Source organism: Cyanidioschyzon merolae, chromosome 20, assembly GCF_000091205.1.
Source record: "Cyanidioschyzon merolae strain 10D DNA, chromosome 20, complete genome".
NCBI classification, from domain to species: domain Eukaryota; phylum Rhodophyta; class Bangiophyceae; order Cyanidiales; family Cyanidiaceae; genus Cyanidioschyzon; species Cyanidioschyzon merolae.
Genome location: NC_010146.1, coordinates 763735 through 783539, shown reverse-complemented (window position 1 = coordinate 783539; position 19805 = coordinate 763735). Strand labels below are relative to the sequence as shown.

The following is a 19805-nucleotide window of genomic DNA, read 5'->3' as shown; positions in this document are numbered from 1 at the left end:
AGGCTGCGCGGGGAAGACAACTCTACGACGAGATGGTGGTGAAGACCTGTTTTCTTGAACATATCAAGGATCCCTACAGGGAAAAGTTGCGAGATGCTATAAAAATAACGTGTCGACTCGTACTCTAAGAGTATCGTCAAGGCGTCGTCGGGACTGATGCATTTGGCGAGGGAGATCTACAAAGACGTGACGTACATGGAAACGGTCGAGATTCCGGACGTGTTTTTCGATAAGACCTTTATTCCTCACCTGATACTTGGTACAGCGGAAGCGCAGGGGGAAAATGTGCTAGTGCATGCCTTGCACGAAAAACATCCCTTTTACAGCTTCAACGGTACTCGATACAAGTGTGACCGGGATATTTACGACTATGGGGCGATGAAGTACCTCACGAATCTGAAGAACTATTTGACAATGAACCTCGAACGTTTCATGATACGCGCCGTGTTTGCACTCTACTCGGGCATCTCTTGCAAAGGAAAATGGGCGATTATCAATGGCATCACGAACGATCGCAAGCATGAAGATGAGGTCGAATTTGTCGACAAGAAGGCGTCAAAAGAGAGCACGAATGAAGCTTCTGTAATCCGTGCGCTTATACAAGAAGACCGTGCAGTCATGGGGCTGGTGAATCCAACAGACAAGATATCAAAGTTGAAAAAAGGTAAGGAAAGATACTATCGCCTCATCCTATGTTAGTTCGCGTTTCTGGACCGAGAGCTCGAACGCAAGGCGGAAATAAAGCTGAGTGAGGAAAAAATGAAGAATGGGAGAGACGGAAGGCTCTCCTAATGGGGAAGCGCTTCGACGTTGTTCCATTATGCAACACCAAGTCACATTTTGTGACTATCGACTCTGGCGTCCCTCATGGCATCATGAGGGAGATCTGTCCGGAGTTCAATGTTCGCAGGGAGGACTTCACTGGCGAAAACCGGGAGACGCACTGGAAGAATATCTTCGATTTCAAACGTCTCAAAAAGAGCAAACAAAATGTATTCACTGGGATGATCGAAACCGATGGAGTAGACTTGTGTGCACACAATCGGCGATTGAAGGCAGATCGTTTGGTCCCGCCCTCGGCGAAGCATGAAGATGAGAAGGACGCCGAACCTGCCACACTGGAAGTGCAGGATGACGACCTTGTCGTTGACGCGGCGAAGCATGAAGAAAACAAAGAGGAGGATCATGCGACGCAGATGATGCCGGATAACGACCTTGTCGTTGACGTGACGAAGGATGAAGATGGGAAGGAAGCGGATCCTGTGATGCAGGAGGTGCAGGATAACGCCTTTATGGTTGGCGCGGCGAAGCATGAAGAAAACAAGAAGGCGGGCCCTGATACACAGAAAGTGCAGGATAACGACCTTGTCGTTGGCGCGGGCCCCGGGAATACGAATATCATAACCATCGCAGCACCGAAGCGTGCGGAAGATGGTGCTGACGGCAACTTACGTCAGAAAGACATGCGTCTGATGAGGCTCTCGAGAGCGATATATTATCGAGAATCGGGTATAACGAATGCGAGGAAGAAAATTGAGATACGGAATGCAGGAATGAAGGATCACCTGGAAGCTTTGAGCGAGGTGACGAGCCGCGGAGCGGACTTTGAAGCTTTTCTGAAATTCATGCAAGTTCGTGTTGCCCATTGGGATGCGCTGTGGGAGGAGTATACCAAGCCCTGGTGGGCTCGTTTGCGAATGAATCTATACGGTGGGAGGCAGCGGGCGTTTGCCAACTTTTTCAATTAGTTGAGTGCCGTCAAAGAGGACAAGACTCAAAGGCTCGTAGTAGCGTACGGGGCAGGGTGCTTGGCGCCTAAAAAAGGTTGTACGCCAACTCCAACGACAAGAACGTACAGGGAATGCGCAAGGCGTTTCGCCACGATACCTGTTGATGAGTTTCGAACCTCGTATACACACCATGAACTGGGGTGCGTACTTCAGAGAGTGGAGATAGAAAATTGCCAATAGAGCCCTGGGAACATAAAAAAGTACGGGCCGCTGACGGAAGAGGAAATGGAAAGGAGGGAGAATGTTCGAGGATTGCTTGCACTGGTGAGTACAAGGAATGATGGCAAGAAACGTATGGAGTTTGTGAACCGAGATTTTATCGCCGCAATCAATATAAGGAGATGTGCGGTGCTGGAGAAGAGACCTCCAGAGCTGACAAGAGAAAACTTTATTGGACAACCTCTCAAAGTTGAATTATATGAGAAGAAGATGGAAGCAGTAGTAGATGGCCGGTCCAAAAAGACGGGCAGGCGTCTGCACGTCAGTCGGAGACGTTTCGTCTAGGGCGGGTCACTTGCCACTACTGTACACTGCCGGCGACGTCGTTCGACTTTCGAGAGGCGGTGGTGTCTCTCGATGCTTTTCTGAACGAGATGTCAGATATGCACTTTCGATATTCGAATTCCAACATGAGGGGTTTACACATCCGTTTGGAACTTTTTAATTATCGGTTATCTTTTAAAAGTCGCTGTTTCGATTCTTTGCAGCTGGAAAGCGTCCCGTCACTGGAATCAAGGCGATTCTCGGCGAGTTCATATAAACGTTTTTAAGCCATCTGGCATCATTGTCCAATGCGCACGTCCAAGCCGCTGCTTTTCTTCTCTCTTCCCGCGTAGCATGCTACAATCACGCTTTTTTCACGTTTCGATCTCCGGTTTCAAGGCAGCTCGAGCGCCCAGCAATCGCCAGCGTCGTATTGAGCAGGAGAAATACCCGACGTCGTCTCTGAACCACTGGTTCACAAGCTCATGCCCCAAGGTCACTGAGACTGTCGCTTCAAATACTCGAGCCGTTCGAAACGCAAATCCTATTCTCAGTGTGGCCCACGGTGAGACCGCATTCCACATCAGCTTGATGCATCCTGCCGGGCATGCAGCCAGAGGCTTCCATCTCTTCCGTTTGCGTGGAAACGTGTCTCGTACTGGGGCTTGCGTCACCGCAGCGATCGCTCTCGGTGGCAACTGCGTCAGAGCTCTGTCAGAGCCAAGCCTGGACAGAACGACGTTTCTCGACTTGATATGCAGCGTGGATTTCCGCTTCCGAGCATTGCTCTATGATGGACAGCAGCGCGTTCCAGAAAATCTCTATCGAATGGAGCAACGTGTGCTTGCGTGTGTAGCGGACAGCGTACGCGCCGAGTGCGTGGCCCCGAAAGAGCCCGTGATCGTGGGCTGCGGCACTGGGCGCTTAAACAGAGGAGAGCATCTTGGTAGCCGCTGTGTCCATTAAGCGCATGTACCGGGCGACGAACTAAGCGTTTGTCGCGCCACCGGGCGGCGATCGGAGGAATAGGTTTGAAGGACATACGGGAACACCTGACCATGCCATAGTGTCGCTGCTGTAAAGGATGCACCAAGGCTGTATACGAGAAAGAGTCGTAGATCGCAACATTTGCCTTTACACGAAACGCGTTTGCAATTGCCGGAAACAGGGAAATCGGGACTTGAGTGCTGCCTTCATTATCCTCCGAATATTGACAACGAATCTGATGTGAAAGGGCATGCCATCATTTTTAAACCCCGAGATGAGAGCGTGTAAAAGGAACCAGCCAAGGAACACAAACCGTAAAGACTGGTTTAAATGATAATTGGAACACAGTGCAGAACACTAGTTTGCGCACTTGTTGTACAGGCCTTTTCCGCTTCATTCCGACAGCGGTGCAGCTAGGTTTGCCCCAGTTCTATATATGACATCCAATCCATGTATCGAGCTCCAGGCCTCTACACGCTGGATGGAAGCGCTCGCGCCTCACCGGATCGACCCACCTTCGTGTATACCAAATAAAACGGCTGACTGCTGCCGCGCGCATAACCCGGCGGCAGCGGCAATTTCAGAGAACTGATCGGGCGCGGGAACTCTATGATATCAAGGTCGTGTGGGCTGCGTTCCATGATTCTTCTCGATGGCGCAAAAGGCACTGTTCGATTCAGACGATCATCCATGTCCTGCGATGCTCCATCGAAAACCAAAACCTCTGGGTGCATTAGCGGCCGGCTCCTTCGGCAGGAGCAACAATCCCGAGTGCCTCGTTCATCTCCGGTGTGCGTTCATACTCCTCGATTTCTAGCTGGGGATCAACATTCGGAGCACAAGGATTCTGAATGTAACTATTACCGAGCGGATCGTCTAAAATGAGATCGAACTGAGGATTCGGTGCGTCGAGCAGCATATCAAGCTGACGAAGAAAATCTTGGAAGCGCTCCTGCTGCTGTCGAACCTCGTCGGGCTTGAAGTCCTCGCTCTGTACAAATCGACGCAAGTCCCCGAGAGCCTCCCGTGCGTCTCGCACAATGCCCTCTACGGTGGTGAATTTGGAGCCCAGTGTGCCCGGCTCTAATTCGAGATGCACTTGCGGTATCACCAGTCGCGCCGTGTCTGACTTGATGAGATCTCGCGAAAAGTCCTCGCGACTCTGCACATGCAGCGTGATCCGTTGACCCTTTTCAGCACAATGGCCGCTCGGTTTCACTTCTGTAGATTTGAACCCACAGTGCTCACAGGTAAATGCAATGAGTAGAATATCGCGGAAATGTGGAATGTTGGTTTCGTGAATGCGATTTTCTCCCATTTTTCCGCAAGCGGGACATTCTGTGGAGATTCGAAGCACTTCTCTTCGAGAGAAATCAGGTGCGGCGTCGCGTGTACTTGCTGCATCGTCCACTGCCGTGAGCTGGCCGTCCGCGCTGGCTTGATCGAAGGTGCGCGAGGTCCGTCCATTGAGTTCAGCATCCTCATCCACACTGAGACCCAAACGAACATTCATTTCATGCGTCCGTGGGTACCGCCTCATAGTCCCAGAGCTACAGGGTTTGCCATCTGCGTCCAGAATATCCAAAAACGAGTTGCCTGCGGGGTCGTCGACGATGATGTGGAAACCCTCGCCGTCGACGGCGAACGCTTCAAGTCTGGAAACGACGACGCGGAGTTTCCCTGCTTCGTCCTCGCTTAACTTGTCACACTCGTTCACATAACTTCTAAGATCGTCTACCATCTGGGTAACCAGGCCCTCGACAGTGGTAAAACGCCCACGGCCGCTAGCTGGTGCCTCGAGCTCCAGTTCGGGCACGCGCACCGAAGCGTACGCCGACAACACTACTGTTCGTTGAAGATCAGCTGGCGTCCGTACCGCCAGTTCGTAGCAAACCCCAGTTTCACCTATTTCCGCAGTTTCTTGAACGCCGCTGTCTCGCCAGCCACAGTTTGGACAGTTGAAAGAGGACACAAGTACTTCCCGAAAGTGCGGTATGCGCACAAGGAGAAGCCGCGTTTCGCCCTGTTTCTCGCATCGCAAACAAAGTGATTCAACGTGTACAACAGGATTATCGCCTTGAGCGAGTTCAGATACCGCGACAAACTGGCTCTCCCCAGTAGCCGTCATCGTTCGTCGCACCCTGAAGGACTCTATGGGATAGCCACGCTGGCACCCTACAACAGAAGCCGAAATCGAATATATCTGCGCCACGATCCCGAAATTCGAAAACATTCTTCGAAATACAATCGCAGCGTGAGCGACGCAGCAGTGCCACCGGCAGGCACCGTACATTCGCGCTTCCTTTCGCGATGAAATGCCACCGAACGGCACAGAGTGATCCGTTGTCGCCTCTGCGGAAGCGCAAGCCTGTGGGTTGCGCATGTTACTGCTTAAGCCCACGTAACTCGAAGGGTCTAACCAGGAAACATCTACCTGGAACTTTACAGAACGGCTTGCTTACAAGAGGGTACGAGTCTTGGGTCTGTGTGCTTCGGGAAGCATGTTTGCAGGCTGTAGCCTAGGGCGTTCGAGAATTTGGCAGCACGCGACGCCAGCGCACACAGCGAGCACACAGCGTTGTAGCCAGGTTGCGCCAACGCACTTTGCTCACAAACCGTGGAAGACTTGGCACTGCTCCCGAGCGTGCAACATTATCGGGCCAAAGTCCAAACTTCTTGACTTGTTGTCGTGCGTGCACGGGCTCGGAGATTCGCCAGCTCGCGGGCACGGGAGTCGTCCCCAGCAACTCGCTCCGGACCATGCACTCGAAGACGAGAAGCGTCCAATTGCTGCTGAAATGACTGTCAATTGGATTGTATGGTTTCGCAGAGACCTTCGGGTTCATGATCACCCCGGGTTGCAGTACCTGCGAACGCATATCGCCTCCCAGAAAACTGCACCGGCACGCCGCTCAGACGACAGACATGGCATGGAAAACTCGTTGCGAATTGCGTTCGTTTACATCATGGACAAACGCGAACTCGAGACGTACACGCCAGAGGAGCAAAAATATCTCCGCGAATCCGTTGCAGCGCTGCGTGAGACGATCCGCTCAGCGACGCAAGGCCAGGCCGATCTGCTGCTCCTGAACGGTCCGGCGCCTCGGGAGCTCGCCGTGCTCTGCGGTCGCTTTGCGAATGCACAAGTACTCGTCGAAGACGACTGGTGCATATCGAGTCAGCGATGCTTCCGAGAATGCGAACGCTTGGGTATTAGATTTCGTTTCTGGAGTCTAGGCGCCCCGCATCGTACCACTCGTGAAAACACAAGAGGCTCGCGATCGCCATCAACATCTACGTTTCTCGGGCGAGATACGTTCAGCATTTTGCAGCGCGAGCATTGGCGCCCCATGATGCACAGGCCCACTGAAAATGATCTGTTAGCGCTTTGGGACTGCGCGAGGGAGAACGCACCGGAGACGAGATTCGTCGCAAGTTACGAGCTCGATGCCCCGAGCGATCACCTGTGGGAAACCAGTCCCAGCTGGTTTCCGCTTGAATATGCTGACTATCCTTTTCTGCAACGCATCGAAGAGGATAAGCGAATGTGTGTTGCGACGTCGCTGGACGCTGGCGGTGAAACTGCTGCAATCGATTTCCTGCGGCGTTACCTACGAGGCCCTGACGCGCATCAGGAGAGCGATTTTCTTCGCAGTTTTGCGTATGCCCTGCATTTTGGCTGCGTTTCTCCACGAAAAGTGCTGGCGGAAATTGATGCAGCGCGGCGGTATCGGCGCCGGATGCTGGCGCTCTGGACGGACTCACCGCGACACCGGGAGGCGCGCGCTCTTATCCGTAGTCTCAGCTGGCACCTGTTTCTGTCGCAGTACGACAAGGCGAGCCAGCGGCCCTGGCACTATTGGCGATGGAACGGCTTACCGGTGCGTTTCTCACAGAGCGGATCGAGCACGCGGGATGCTCCCGCAGTCCTGTTTATTCATGGTTTTGGAGCGTCCATAGAGCACTGGGAGCGAAATGTATCTTTTCTCGCAGATCAAGGGTACCAGGTGTTCTGTTTGGACCTTCTTGGTTTTGGACGAAGCACCAAACCGATTACGCGCTACACACAGGAGCTCTGGGAGCGGCAGGTCCGGGATTTTGTGCTGCAGATTGTGCGTCGACCTGTGTTCATTGTCGGCAACTCGATCGGAGCGTACGTGAGTCTCAGTTTTGCCGCAGATCACCGGATGGAATTGGTACAGGCTTCGGCCTCGCCTCGTCCAACGACGCTCTGCAAAGGCATCGTCCTGATCAACCCGGCGGGGCCACTCGAGCCGGTTAAAAACGCCGACCGTGCATCCAACGATTCCAGGTTACGGCGGTTGCTGGCCCAACCACTAGCCTCCCGCATTGTTGGTGAGGTTCTACTCCGATACTTGCAGTTTGGTATCCGGAGCACGCTGCTGAAAGTGTACCCTGTGCGACCGGATGCTGCCCTGCACATGGAGTCGATCATATATCGCCACAGTCTGGATCCAGGTGCTTCCAGTGTGATCGCGTCGGGCTTCCGCCTGCCCCCGTCGCGTCCGATACCGGAGCTCCTGCGTGCCCTTGATTCAGTGCCGGTGCTGTTGATCCAGGGCATCCTGGATCCGCTGAATGACGCCCGTAAGCGGGCAGAGCAGATTGCGGCGATTCATCCGGAAGTGCAGGTTGTGCAGCTCCGTGCTGGCCATTGTCCACACGATGAAGTCCCGGAGCAAGTGAATGAAATTCTCGTAAATTGGCTCCAGTCCTGCGAACAGCGCGGCGAGGCACCGGACAGCAAGTCAGCGGAGCCGCCGATGTCATTCGCTTGAGCGCATTGACCTCGGGATCAACGCGATGCATAGGGCGTCAAGAGTCTAGAATGCCTGGTGGTAGATCGCGCTCTGTCAGATGCCCTGTCTGCGCCTCAAGACACGACGTCATAAACGCATCAAGGCTCGCTGGACGGGTGGAAAAGCACGACGAAATCCATGTCAGAATAGAATAGAACAGGTCCGCGATCACTCGCGTGCGCACTGAAGCTCGGACCTGTTCCCGCTATTATCAGCACTGGACTTTGCGGGCTCTTCTGGGACTGCTTTCTGCTCCTCTCTGTCGTCTCCGGCTTGCAATACGTCCATCTCTCCTCTTTCTCAAGTTTCATGTTCAGCAGTCCGATGATGTTCATGGAAGCGTTCAATTCCCGTTTTGCGGCTTCCCACTGGTATTTACGCATCCCATGGACAGACGGATGTTGCGATCTACGAATCTTCTTTGTAAACAGTCCTGGTGCGCCCGTCACAGCGCTGACATATATGGCTGTGGTCGAGTGCTTCCACATGTACAGCACGCCTCTTGCTCCGAAAACCGACCGGTGACGCGCGAATGGTGCCTCATCGTTTGGCACAAGCCCTTGACCGGCACACAAGGCTACCTTGGATGCCTCACCCGGTTGCGGTAGCCGGCGAAGTACCCAACGATCACGGGCTTGGTCAAAGCGATTTCCTCTGTGCGTACGCTGTCCGCTGCGGACGTACGCAAACGTCGCTCCTTTCGAAAAAGGACCAGTGGAACCCGTCGTTTTCCCTGGTGCTACAAGTATCGGTAAGAAAAGTCACGCTGGAAAAGAAGCCGAGAGTTTCCGAATTGTCTAGGATCGCTTCATGCAAACAAGTGGCGCTATTTCCATTGGACACGGTCGTCGCATTGACTAGAGTCCGAATCCAGGAGCATTTTCCACGCAAACAGTTGAGACGCGAGTCTCTGGGAGCGTACCCCCCCTGCCGGAGGTATCGTACCGTGGTCGAAGACTGTACCATTGATCGCAAAAAAGAGCAGAAGAATTGCGTTTCAAAAGCAATCGATTTTTTTACGTGAAAGTTCATCGGACTTTCAGCACGGGCTTCCGAAAAAGTCGTCAAAAGACGACGTTCAGCTTGTCTCCTCGTCGAGAGAGCAGCGCGTTTTGCTGCGCGCCACCTTTGACCTTGAAACAGGGTGATCCAAAACTTTACGTGATTCGAAGGTGCTAAATTTCGGGAACAGAGAAGCTTTGCGGCTTGTACTCATGAATCGGATCATGTTATCGGTTAGTTTAGGAAACGTGTCGGTTTGCGTCGCGAAGCATCTCGATTCCGGTGAATTTGCGAGTTCCAGCGACAAAGCGTCTAAAAAGTCACTATGAGAAAACGACCGACAATTCTTAGCCTTCATACGAACACGAGAACCCTTACCGATGTGCTTCGAATATTGAGACTGCGATTTTAAAAAGGTTCGTAAGCAAATCGAAAAGCGGGAACAGGGCGAGCAGTTCCTGGTCCCGTGTTTACCTACCGCCGGACTAGCAACGGTAGAACAACGAGTGACGACCTCGGAAGGCCATTCGTTTCCTCTGATATGGAACACAGGTGCTGATGCAAATCCTGTTCGAAGGACGCTCGAAAGCAGGTACTCGAAGCACTCTGACCGACCTGCATCTGGTTGATCGACTCGAATTGGCGTTTGCTCGGAAGCAATGTTTCCGGTGGTAATCATGGACACGACTTAACTCTAACCGCCACAACGGGCCTCACAGAATGCAGTACCACAGCCTAGGAGGGCGCAAGTCATACGCATCACAGCTGCGGGTAGCGTTCGACGTGACCCGCTGTTAAAACTCGGCATTCGAGGCGATGCTCGCACACGATCATCGACTGTAAAGGTTGCTTTCTTGGGGATGAGCATCTGGGCGACACCCTGGTGTCACCAGCGTCCTTTCCCAGCCAACACAGCGAGAACTGTTTGAGAATTCAACAATTTTAAACGGTACTTTAAATTCACTCCGCGAGCAAGGCCACGCCATGGAGCTAGCAGCAGTCTCTACTGCAATTCGTGCCTTGTCTCTTTCGCTGGCGCTCAGGGATCCGTCGTACCAAGCGCTGCGTATGTTGGTGTCGGTGTCGGCTTCAGGTCTGCGAGACGATCTGTTCCGACCTTCTCGAGAATCCGGCGATGTGCCTTGAGTCGAATCGCGTTGATACGAATAAAGCCACCGGCATCTGACGGGGTGAACGCATCCACCTCGTTCATCGATGCCAGCCGTTCATCGTACAAGCTAGTGGGCGACTGTCGGGCGATCGCCAAACAGGAGCCTTTGAAGCATTGTACGTCGACCCAGCCGTCGATGAGCTCCTGACTCTTGTTGATCGCAGAGACGAGGAAATCCATCTCGGGGGAGAACCAGAACCCGTTGTACGCGAGTTTGCTAAATTCTGGCGAAAGCATATCCCGCAGCCGCATCACCTCGCGGTCCATGGCAATGCCCTCAATATCGATGTGGGCGCAGCGCAGAATCGTAACAGCCGGTGTCTCGTAGACGCCACGAGATTTGAGGCCTATAAAGCGGTCCTCGACGATATCGATCCGACCGATCCCGTGCTTCCTTCCGACCTGTGTAAGGAACTCGAATAAAGCCATTGGGCTGTCATAGACAGATCCCGTTGCAGCGTCCTCAACCTTGATCGGAACACCATCCTTGAAGTGGATTCGCACGACCTGGGGGCGATCAGGCCACTTATCCATTGGACCGGTTTTCGTATAGATGCTCTCATCAGCGGGCACCGAGGGATCCTCGAGTTCACCCGATTCGTAAGAGATATGCATCATGTTATCATCCATAGAATAGGGAGGCTTCGGGCCGCTCGGCACTGGAATGCCGTTTTCGCGTGCGTACTTCAGGAGGTCCTGGCGACCCTTGAAGCGAGCCAGGAAGGCCGGGTCTCGCCACGGCGCAATCTCTTGGATGTTCGGGTCAAGCGCGTAGTAGCAGAGTCCGAACCTCACTTGATCATTTCCTTTCGCTGTTGCACCGTGAGCTACATACGCTGCCTGTTCGAGGTGGGCGACTTCGATTTGCCTCTTGGCGATGCAGGGCCGCGCCAGCGAAGTGCCCAGCAGGTACCGAGACTCGTAGATCGCGTTCGCCTTCACCGCCGTGAAGATGTAGTTTACGAGGAAGTCTTCCCGTAGATCTTCGACATAGACTTTGGACGCCCCGAGCGCGAGCGCCTTCTGCTTCGCTGCTTCAAAGTCTTCGTCTTGGCCAACGTTGGCGCAAAAACAGATCACCTCGTAGCCTTCGTTCTGAAGGTACTTGAGGATCACGGAGGTGTCCAAGCCCCCCGAGTAAGCTAGAATTACTTTCCCTTTCGACATGATGATTGAGAATCGATACGCAAACCTTTCGAAATACAGCGTCAAGGATGCTGTGGCACGCCGACTTGCCTCTCAGGAGACCCAATGCAACGACGTCGATACAACGCTCGACTCGCCGATAGTCAACGGATGCCTGATCAATGCAGCACGTTCGTTCGTGGACGAGCAGCAGCGGATGGCTGCGATGTTCCGCCGCCGCCGCAGTCGAGGCGACGGCGGCAGTACGCTTCCGGCCTGTACGGATTTGCAGCAATATGAGCAGTATTTATGCAAGCAGTCATGCTTTCAGGTCAGATGCATCAATCTTTTACAATGATAGGATCTATACAGAAATCATATTTGAGCTGTATTTATGCAAGCAGTCATGATTCCAGGTCAGATGCATTGGTCTTGTACAATAACAGGATTTACAACGAAATCATGTATACGCTGTATTTATGCAAGCAGTCATGCTTTCAGGTCAGATGCATCAATCTTTTACAATGATAGGATCTATACAGAAATCATATTTAAGCTGTATTTATGCAAGCAGTCATGATTCCAGGTCAGATGCATTGGTCTTGTACAATAACAGGATTTACAACGAAATCATGTATACGCTGTATTTATGCAAGCAGTCATGATTCCAGGTCAGATGCATTTGTCTTGTACAATGATAGGATTTATAACGAAATCATGTATACGCTGTATTTATGCAAGCAGTCATGCTTTCAGGTCAGATGCATCCGTCTTTTACAATGATAGGATCTATACAGAAATCATATTTAAGCTGTACTTATGCAAGCAGTAATACTTCCAGGTCGGAAATATCGATCCTACAAGGCAATATCCGAAAAAACCGCATCACGCACGGCCTCGTAGCGATCGAGCGTCATCAAGCAGATCGATCAGCGGGATCTGTGCAGCACGGCGACGTCCGCGGCGCGGAGCCTTTGGTCCAGCCTACAGAGGCGTGCGCCGATGCGTTAATCACGCTGCCTACCCGCTGGACCACCAAGAGATAACGCTTAGTTCTGGGGAGTGCAACACCACAGACTCCGACTTATTCCCTAACTTTTCAAAGGGTTGCTTTGCACTGCAATCAAAATCGAGCACGATCTTGCAGGAGCGGTTTCATCGAGAAAGCTGCTCACGCCGACTCTCTTGGCTACGCATAGGCTCAAGCTGCCGCGGAGTTTTAGTACGCGCTACTGAGGCGTCACTACGCGTCTCTGTGGCTGAAACGTGCATTTCTAGAGCACGTGGTGCCAGCGCACTCCAGTCGAGTTTAAGGTCGCACTACCACGCAACTCGTTGTAGTTACTGAGCGCATGTTTGTGCTCCTGGTGCAACACAACTGTCGCATTTTTGGCGCCTGGAAGCGGCCGCAGTGGTACCAAAAGAATACTACGCAGTCAAACCGACATAAGCAGTGCGCCGGATTGTTTCTCCAACGACCCAAAGTCGGGCTGCTTTGCATGTCCACGCAGACAAAGTCAGGCGCAGGCGCCGCTGCGCCAACCGAACTGAAGCCAACGCATGGTATGGCGCCCTTTCCCGGCGGATACCGACGCCTGGGCCAGAGCGATCTCATCGTTACAACGTGCACGCTGGGCACCATGACCTGGGGAGAGCAGAACACCGAAGAAGAGGCACACGCGCAGCTCGACTACGCAATCCACGAGGCAGGCATCAACATCATCGATTGCGCTGAAAACTATCCCGTTCCGTTGAACCCCGAAACGCAGGGTCGTACCGAGACCTACATTGGGAACTGGTTTAAGAAGAATCCAGGCGTGCGGGAGCGGATCTACGTGGCAACGAAAGTGTGCGGCCCGGGGCGCGATATCTCCTGGATCCGCGGAGGACCGAAACTCGACTACGACTCCATCATCGAGGCATGCAACGGGTCGCTCACTCGGCTGCAAACGGACTACATCGATCTTTACCAAATTCACTGGCCCGCTCGACCGGTGCCGCTTTTCGGGAGCCATGCATATCCAGGCCCGCTGAGTGCAGCGGACCGTAACAACATCACTCGTTCCCTGGAGGAACAGTTACGTGCCATGGACGCCCTTATTCGCCAGGGCAAGGTACGGTATGTTGGGCTCAGCAACGAGACACCTGTGGGTATCATGGAGTTCACCCGTATCGCTTCCACTCTAGGCCTGCCAAGAGTTGTTTCCATTCAGAATTCCTACTCGCTGCTTCATCGCCAATTTGAAGGCGCCCATGCCGAGGCAAGTACGTACTGCGACGTGCCGTTGCTGGCGTACTCGCCTCTGGCGGGCGGTGCACTCAGTGGAAAGTATCTCCCGTCCAGCGATCCGAGCCAGCGAGAACGAGCGCGATTTACCTTGTTCAAACGGTATATGCAGCGGTATCAGACGCCGACCTGTATGGCTGCCGTGGAACGCTACACGGAGATCGCCCGCAAATACAAGAAAACTCCGTCTCAGCTAGCGCTCTCTTTTGTTCGATCGCGTTGGTTCACTGCAAGCACGATCATCGGGGCGACCAGTATGGAGCAGTTACGGGAAAACCTTGCAGCATTCGATCCGAAACAGGATAGTGGACGCTGGGATCACAGCATGGAAGACGACATCAACAACGTATACCTCAGTGGCTATCGCGATGTTTCGCTGGGGGTGTAGGATTCACGCATGCGATTTTCCTGACGATGACGAGATGCGCCTTTCGAGGACAAATTCAGGTACAGTTGCTGGATCTGGAACGTTTGGTATCGAAGGAGCACAGCTCACGGACAGCATCCAAAGCTTGCGCTCGAATACGTAAACAAAGCACTCGAGCACTGCTCGGTTGATGCAGTTTTGTTGAAGCGCTTCTCTGAGCGCACCGCGTGTACCCGCGGCGCCGCTCACAGCCCTGTGAGGCTAGGGTGTATGCACATCGGGTCTTGTAACTTTCCTGAGGTCAATAGCGAGGTTCTCGAGCTCGTTTGCAGTCTTTCTCTACGAGTCAAATCCGTCGGATCGTCGGTCGGATCGATTCGCTCGATCACTTCTTCTCGAGCGCTACAGCATTCGCTCCCGCGGGCGACCAGGTGCCTTGGCGACATGTCGCATGGCGACCTCCAAAGAAGCCCGCAGCGCCATGCTGTTGTTGTCTGTTCTACGTGCGGCAACCGTTGGGTCGCTGGATCAAGCGAGCCCCTGGTTGACTCCCGCGAGGCTCATCGCACCCGAACCGTTCTCCGCGGCCTATACTGATGCGGCTGCAGTGCTGAACGACACCCCGCCGATGGACTCGCTGCCACAGAGCACTACACCGAGTTCCGCGATGCACCGACCGCCGAGGCGGAAGCACGCTATAACTTGCATCAGGTGTACGTTCGGAGCGCACGCGTGTTCGGGTCCACGCTGCATCCGTCGTAGTTCCGCGATGCACCGACCGCCGAGGCGGAAGCACGCTATAACTTGCATCAGGTGTACGTTCGGAGCGCACGCGTGTTCGGGTCCACGCTGCATCCGTCGTAACAGGCGGCAGGTGCACGCTCTGAAGTGGCGTCTGAAGGTGTGCAATCCCTGTCCAGCATTATGTGCGGGGCGTCTGATCCGAAGATACACGCACTGGTGCCGAAGCTCACTTGTTCAAGTCTTGTCGAGCAAAGCCGGAGCCTTCCGTTCGAGTATGCAGTGAAATATCGCATCGGAGCTGGTGCTAGGCAACAGCGTCACGTGATAGCTGAGCTGTGAGTCCTTGTTCCGGACACTAACTGGCAAGCCAACAGAGCATGACCTTGTGTAGGTTCGAGTCAGTAGCGCCGGGCGCTTCGTTTCTTTGTCAGATGCGCCAGCAACTTCGGGATTACAAGTGCAGCGACTTTTCAACCGCCATAAGGAGACAAGCCGGCTTGCACCTGGCCTTGCAAACGCCAGCCCGAGAACAACCTTCGAGCAAGTCACGTTTTCGCGACGGCAGCAACGCGTTCGAGACTGGCTTCTCGCTCGATCGCAAAGCTACAGGGCCCGGTACCAGCACTTGGTATCCAAGCAAAAACGACGGCTACATCGTTTTCGAGACCGGCGCCTGACTCGATGGCAAAGATGCAACACGAAAGATCCGTAGTTGCCATACCTGAAAAGCGTTGGCCTCGTTCACTCGCTGAGGACACCACCTCGTCAGAATAAATAGAACTGGTCCTCTAACTCGGGCGCAGACACTAATGATTCGGTCCATGTTCCTGCTGTCTTCAACATCGGCTTTTTTGCAGGGGTTATCTGCGGCTGCTTCCTTTTCTACACGCTTGTCTCTCGCTTACACTACGCCAGTCTCTCCTTTCCATCCAGCCCCGTTGTCCGCATTCGAGCACTGTTCATAGCAGCGTGAAAGTCTCAGTTTCGCAGCTCAAGAATGCTGTCGCTCGATTTCATGCACAGACAGCAGTCGCGGTTTTCGGTTCGCTTGCCATTCTCGTCACTCCTGGAAACAGACTCGGTGACCCGTAAGACGAGCTGCTACTTCGCTGTGGTCAGGTGTTTTCGAACGCGCAGCTCGCCGCTTGCGCTCAGCGCAGCCGCCCTGCACAAGAGCACCATTTTCGGTGCTCATTACGTGCCCATAACTGGTACTGAGGGCTCCGCACGATCCTCTTCCGGATCCGGCTCTCGGTGCCGTTCCCGACGATCACAGGCCTGTTCTGGGCAGTACGCTTGGCGAGTACGCTGCTCGCTGTGCAAGGCAATCCACGATTTCCCAACCGAGAGCGGTTGTTTTGGAATACAATGCTGTTCGTGATGAGGCACGCCCAGGGATTAACCCCCGTGCTAGAGATCAATACGAGAGAATTCAGTCTTTCTTCGGTTCCTTCTCGCAAAGCGCTGCGGCAGTCTCCATTGGAAGCGATCGTTGCGATGGCTCCATTCCGAATTCAAGATCCGATTCCATGCAAACAGATGAGGCACCAGCCTCCGCGAGCTTCAACCCGTTGGAGATACCACGGTGCGGCGAATGTCGTATCGGAGATAACCATGAAAGTAGAGGATTCGTCTTTCGAATGAATCCATTATTTGACGCGACAAGTTCTGTAAGCTCTCGACATACGCTTGTGATAACGTCGTCAACGGACGATGTGGAGTTTTTTCGTCGTCCATGCAGCGGCGTGCATTGTTGCGCCCACGAGTTGCCACGAAACATAAAGATCGAAAACTTGGGCCATGCGTGATTTGAGCGTGATAGACGGTAGGAAAGGAGAAGAGCGGTGCTTTCTGCGAATGAACTGTGCCATGGTACCGATTATCCTACGAACCCGTGCCCAAGAGCGTCGTGAAACCTCTTGCTCTCGGTGACGTACCGGAATCCAGTGTCAACGCGTCTAAGGCACCACTCTGTATGAATAACCGCGAATCCTACAACGACATATGAGTCCGGAAACCCCTCTGTGCTGTACCCGGAATGCTGGGGCTTTACCCCTTTCAAGAAGTTAGAGAAGAAAATCGCTCGGCAGCAACCGGACTCGCATTGCAGCGCTCGAACGCGACACGGGTCCGACGAGTGCTCGACGCAGGGCGAGACACGTTTTCGCGGTTGCTGCGTGCTTGCGATAACGTGCCGACGTATCGAGCACAGCTTTACTGTCAAACATAGGCCGATCGCGAATATAGTTTCGAACCAGCAACTTGTTCAACAGGGAGCGGGTAGAATTTGCGGAGCACGCCACGCGAATGGAAGCACAACAAGAGAGATACGGTTTGGAGTCTCTGCTGTGGGCGCTCTCGACTTCGGCGTTCTTTCCGGTTATCTTCAGCGGAACTGCTTTTGCGAATGCCTCGGAATGGCCTTGGTTGCTGCCAGCAACCGAGTGGACGGTAACGCTGCACAGAACACGCACCCTGCTGGGGGCACTGCTCAATCGGGACTTGACAAACACGTCTGCGAAAGCGCTAACCGACATCCTGCTTACCCTCGTTAAAACTATATACCTTCTGCAGCGAAAACGAGTCCGGATGCGATCCTTGGACGATGCTTTGACCGATAGTACCGAAGCGTCGCGACTAGAGCTGCACAACACTGGAGACTTGGAGGTGGTTCAGTCACAGAGGCGCCTGTTCCATGCGCTGGGACTGCCCGCGCCGAGCGCAGTGCCCGACGCAACGGCACTGCGGGAAATGGGGCTTGCTGTGCCTGAGGACGAGCTTGAGGGCGCATCCCTTCGAAAAATGCTCTTTCTAGAAGCGGTGCGACGGCTGCGGCTCCTTCGTCATCAGCACCCGTCGATTCTCTCCGCCCAGCGAATGCTCGCATCCCACGCGCACCTGGCATCCGTAGAGGCGTTGGACGCCGAACGGCTGCAGACGCTGTTCGATGACCTATTCACAGAGTATACCGCACGTCGAGCATTGCTTTTAGAACGATTCGAGCTCACTCTAGAGGTGTTTCTCGCCGCGAAGCGATCGAGTGCGTTGACCCTTTGGTGTCAACTCATCACACAGCGATTTCGCGAGACCGTACAACCATACTTCCATATCTATGACGTGCGTGCGATACGCACAGACACTGAGCAGAACCGGTCCATCTTGCCACGATCGGCACCGGGTGTTAGGGCAGCCCCCATAAAGCACCTGCGCATCGGCGAGATGCCTGATCGCGGCGGCCGTGTCACTGGAGCAACGGCGCTCGTTGCAGGGCTGTCAGCGCTTGGCACCTCGTCAAACGGACAGAAGCGTGAACAGAAAAGCGAACGCTCTCCGAAGAAGCGCGAGCGGGCGGAACGGCGTCGACCTTGAGGTCCGGTGCATTGCGTACGCTGCTGATGCTCGCGTCTGCTGCTCTGTGTTGATGATCGTGCAGCGATTTCTGAAGGATACGGTCGCGATGCGTTCGATGAAGACGATTCCGCGGATCGAGTCATATGCATCAGCGGTACCGCGTTGGGTGCATGAGCGCCATTTTTTTATGGAGGTGCCAGCCCGACACCACGAGCCAGGGGATGCCCGATCTCGGGGCGCTTATCAGTGTTCGGGAGAGCGTCCATTATGCGGCGCCTGGGCTGCAGGTTCCACCAGCCAGCACCAGTCATACTTCCGTTTTTTTGTTCGGCGGGGGCAGTCCTGGTTCGCTCGTGAGACGCTCTGGGTGTCGAGTGCCGGCTGCGTGCGTTCGCCACGGCGGCCGTGCACCCATGTGATACCAGAATAGAACAAGCACTCCGAGCTGATTCGGATATAAGCACTAAAGTTTGTGGCTCTTCACACGATCATCAACACGAGTCTTTTCGGGCTTGCTCTGCGATTGATTCTTGTTCCTCTTGTTTATCTCGCGCTTTCAATGCACTGGTAGCGTCTGTTCCCCCGGCCTCTGTGGTCATTAGTAGAAGGGTGTTGGTGGCAGGGTTCAAGGCTCGATTTCGCTACTTCCGGTAGTTGTTGGCGCATTCGATGCACAGGCGGGAAATCCGATTTACGCTCCGTTTGCCTTTTTCATTTCATACACGTACTGCCTCAGTACGCGATTCGCAGCAGCGGCACTTGACAATGATCAAACGCTCGTCTACGTCCACCACAACGCCAATTCTAAACGTCGGTCTGTGGCTCGTGGACGCTTGCACCATCGGACTCTACATGCCTTTGACGGGCACAGAAGGCTAGTGTTGATGTCCCCGTCCGTTTTCGAGTCCGGCACCGTACACTATGATCACAGGCTCTTTCTGAACAGTGGCTTCAGCAAGCACGCTCTCCGGTGCACGCGCAAGCGAACGCTTTTCCATTCGGTCAAAGATTTGCGGCACGCGACGTTGTCCATAATGAAACAATCGGTGAAAGCAAAATCCAGGCCATAGAACAAGCCGAGAAATGTCGATCCGCTGTCGCTTCCTTCGCGCAAAAGCGGTGACAAACGCTGCACTGGGAACGATCGCTGCGGCGTACCAAGACCGTGTCCATGACCCTTCTTTTCATACAAGCAACAGAGACGGTAGACGCTAGGAGCACATCACCCGACAGCGATCATGCCGGTATCGCATGCAAGCTCATCAGCGGTTACAAAGCGAGGCGAATTGACTTTCGAAAGGAACCGATTATTTGACGTGAGCAGCGCGGCAAACTTTCGGCACCAGTTCGTGAATCATTCGTCACGGGTTGATGTCGGCTTTGCGTTATCGCCAATCCAGCGGTTCGTATTACTGCGTCCACGAGTTGCCTTGAAACAAAGAGACCGTAAACTTGGAACATGCGTAATGTTAGCGCACTACGCGTAAGCATAGAAGACGAGTGGTTGCATCCATGTATGCATTGGATAAAAAAATATCACTTAATGTAAGAACCGTTGTTCAAGAGCGTCCCAGATTTCTCGATTCCGGTGGCGTAACGAATTCCAGCGGCAGGGCGTCGAAGGCGTCACCCAGAAAACGAGATCCAGAACCCTAAAACTGCACATGAATCCATACAC

At 53.8% G+C, this 19805-nt stretch overlaps 5 protein-coding genes and 1 non-coding gene across 6 annotated transcripts, besides 4 other annotated features; 3 read left to right on the top strand and 3 right to left on the bottom strand.

Moving 5' to 3' along the window:
• Positions 1–2361: part of a sequence feature (repetitive element) that runs on past the window's edge.
• A 1632-nt stretch (positions 2362–3993) lies between these two features.
• On the bottom strand, positions 3994–5388 carry CYME_CMT309C (zinc finger protein; the record flags this gene model as incomplete). Its single annotated transcript, XM_005539254.1, has 1 exon — positions 3994–5388. The coding sequence occupies one exon, from the start codon at positions 5386–5388 to the stop codon at positions 3994–3996; it is 1395 nt and encodes a 464-aa protein (XP_005539311.1).
• Positions 5389–5761: 373 nt separating this feature from the next.
• CYME_CMT308C (hypothetical protein, conserved) lies at positions 5762–8059 on the top strand (the record flags this gene model as incomplete). Its single annotated transcript, XM_005539253.1, has 1 exon — positions 5762–8059. One exon carries the CDS (start codon positions 5762–5764, stop codon positions 8057–8059), a length of 2298 nt encoding a protein of 765 aa, XP_005539310.1.
• Positions 7186–8848: a sequence feature (possible transcribed region).
• Positions 8288–10486: a sequence feature (possible transcribed region).
• Positions 10122–11420, bottom strand: CYME_CMT305C (argininosuccinate synthase; the record flags this gene model as incomplete). The annotated part of the gene is made up of 1 exon (XM_005539252.1): positions 10122–11420. One exon carries the CDS (start codon positions 11418–11420, stop codon positions 10122–10124), a length of 1299 nt encoding a protein of 432 aa, XP_005539309.1.
• A 1310-nt stretch (positions 11421–12730) lies between these two features.
• CYME_CMT304C (hypothetical protein, conserved) lies at positions 12731–14053 on the top strand (the record flags this gene model as incomplete). Its single annotated transcript, XM_005539251.1, has 1 exon — positions 12731–14053. The coding sequence occupies one exon, from the start codon at positions 12731–12733 to the stop codon at positions 14051–14053; it is 1323 nt and encodes a 440-aa protein (XP_005539308.1).
• On the bottom strand, positions 13166–16256 carry CYME_CMT303T. The gene has a single exon (XR_002461706.1). It is a non-coding gene; the product is annotated as a hypothetical transcript (transcript).
• An 827-nt stretch (positions 16257–17083) lies between these two features.
• Positions 17084–18145, top strand: CYME_CMT302C (hypothetical protein; the record flags this gene model as incomplete). Its single annotated transcript, XM_005539250.1, has 1 exon — positions 17084–18145. The coding sequence occupies one exon, from the start codon at positions 17084–17086 to the stop codon at positions 18143–18145; it is 1062 nt and encodes a 353-aa protein (XP_005539307.1).
• A 410-nt stretch (positions 18146–18555) lies between these two features.
• Positions 18556–19805: part of a sequence feature (possible transcribed region) that runs on past the window's edge.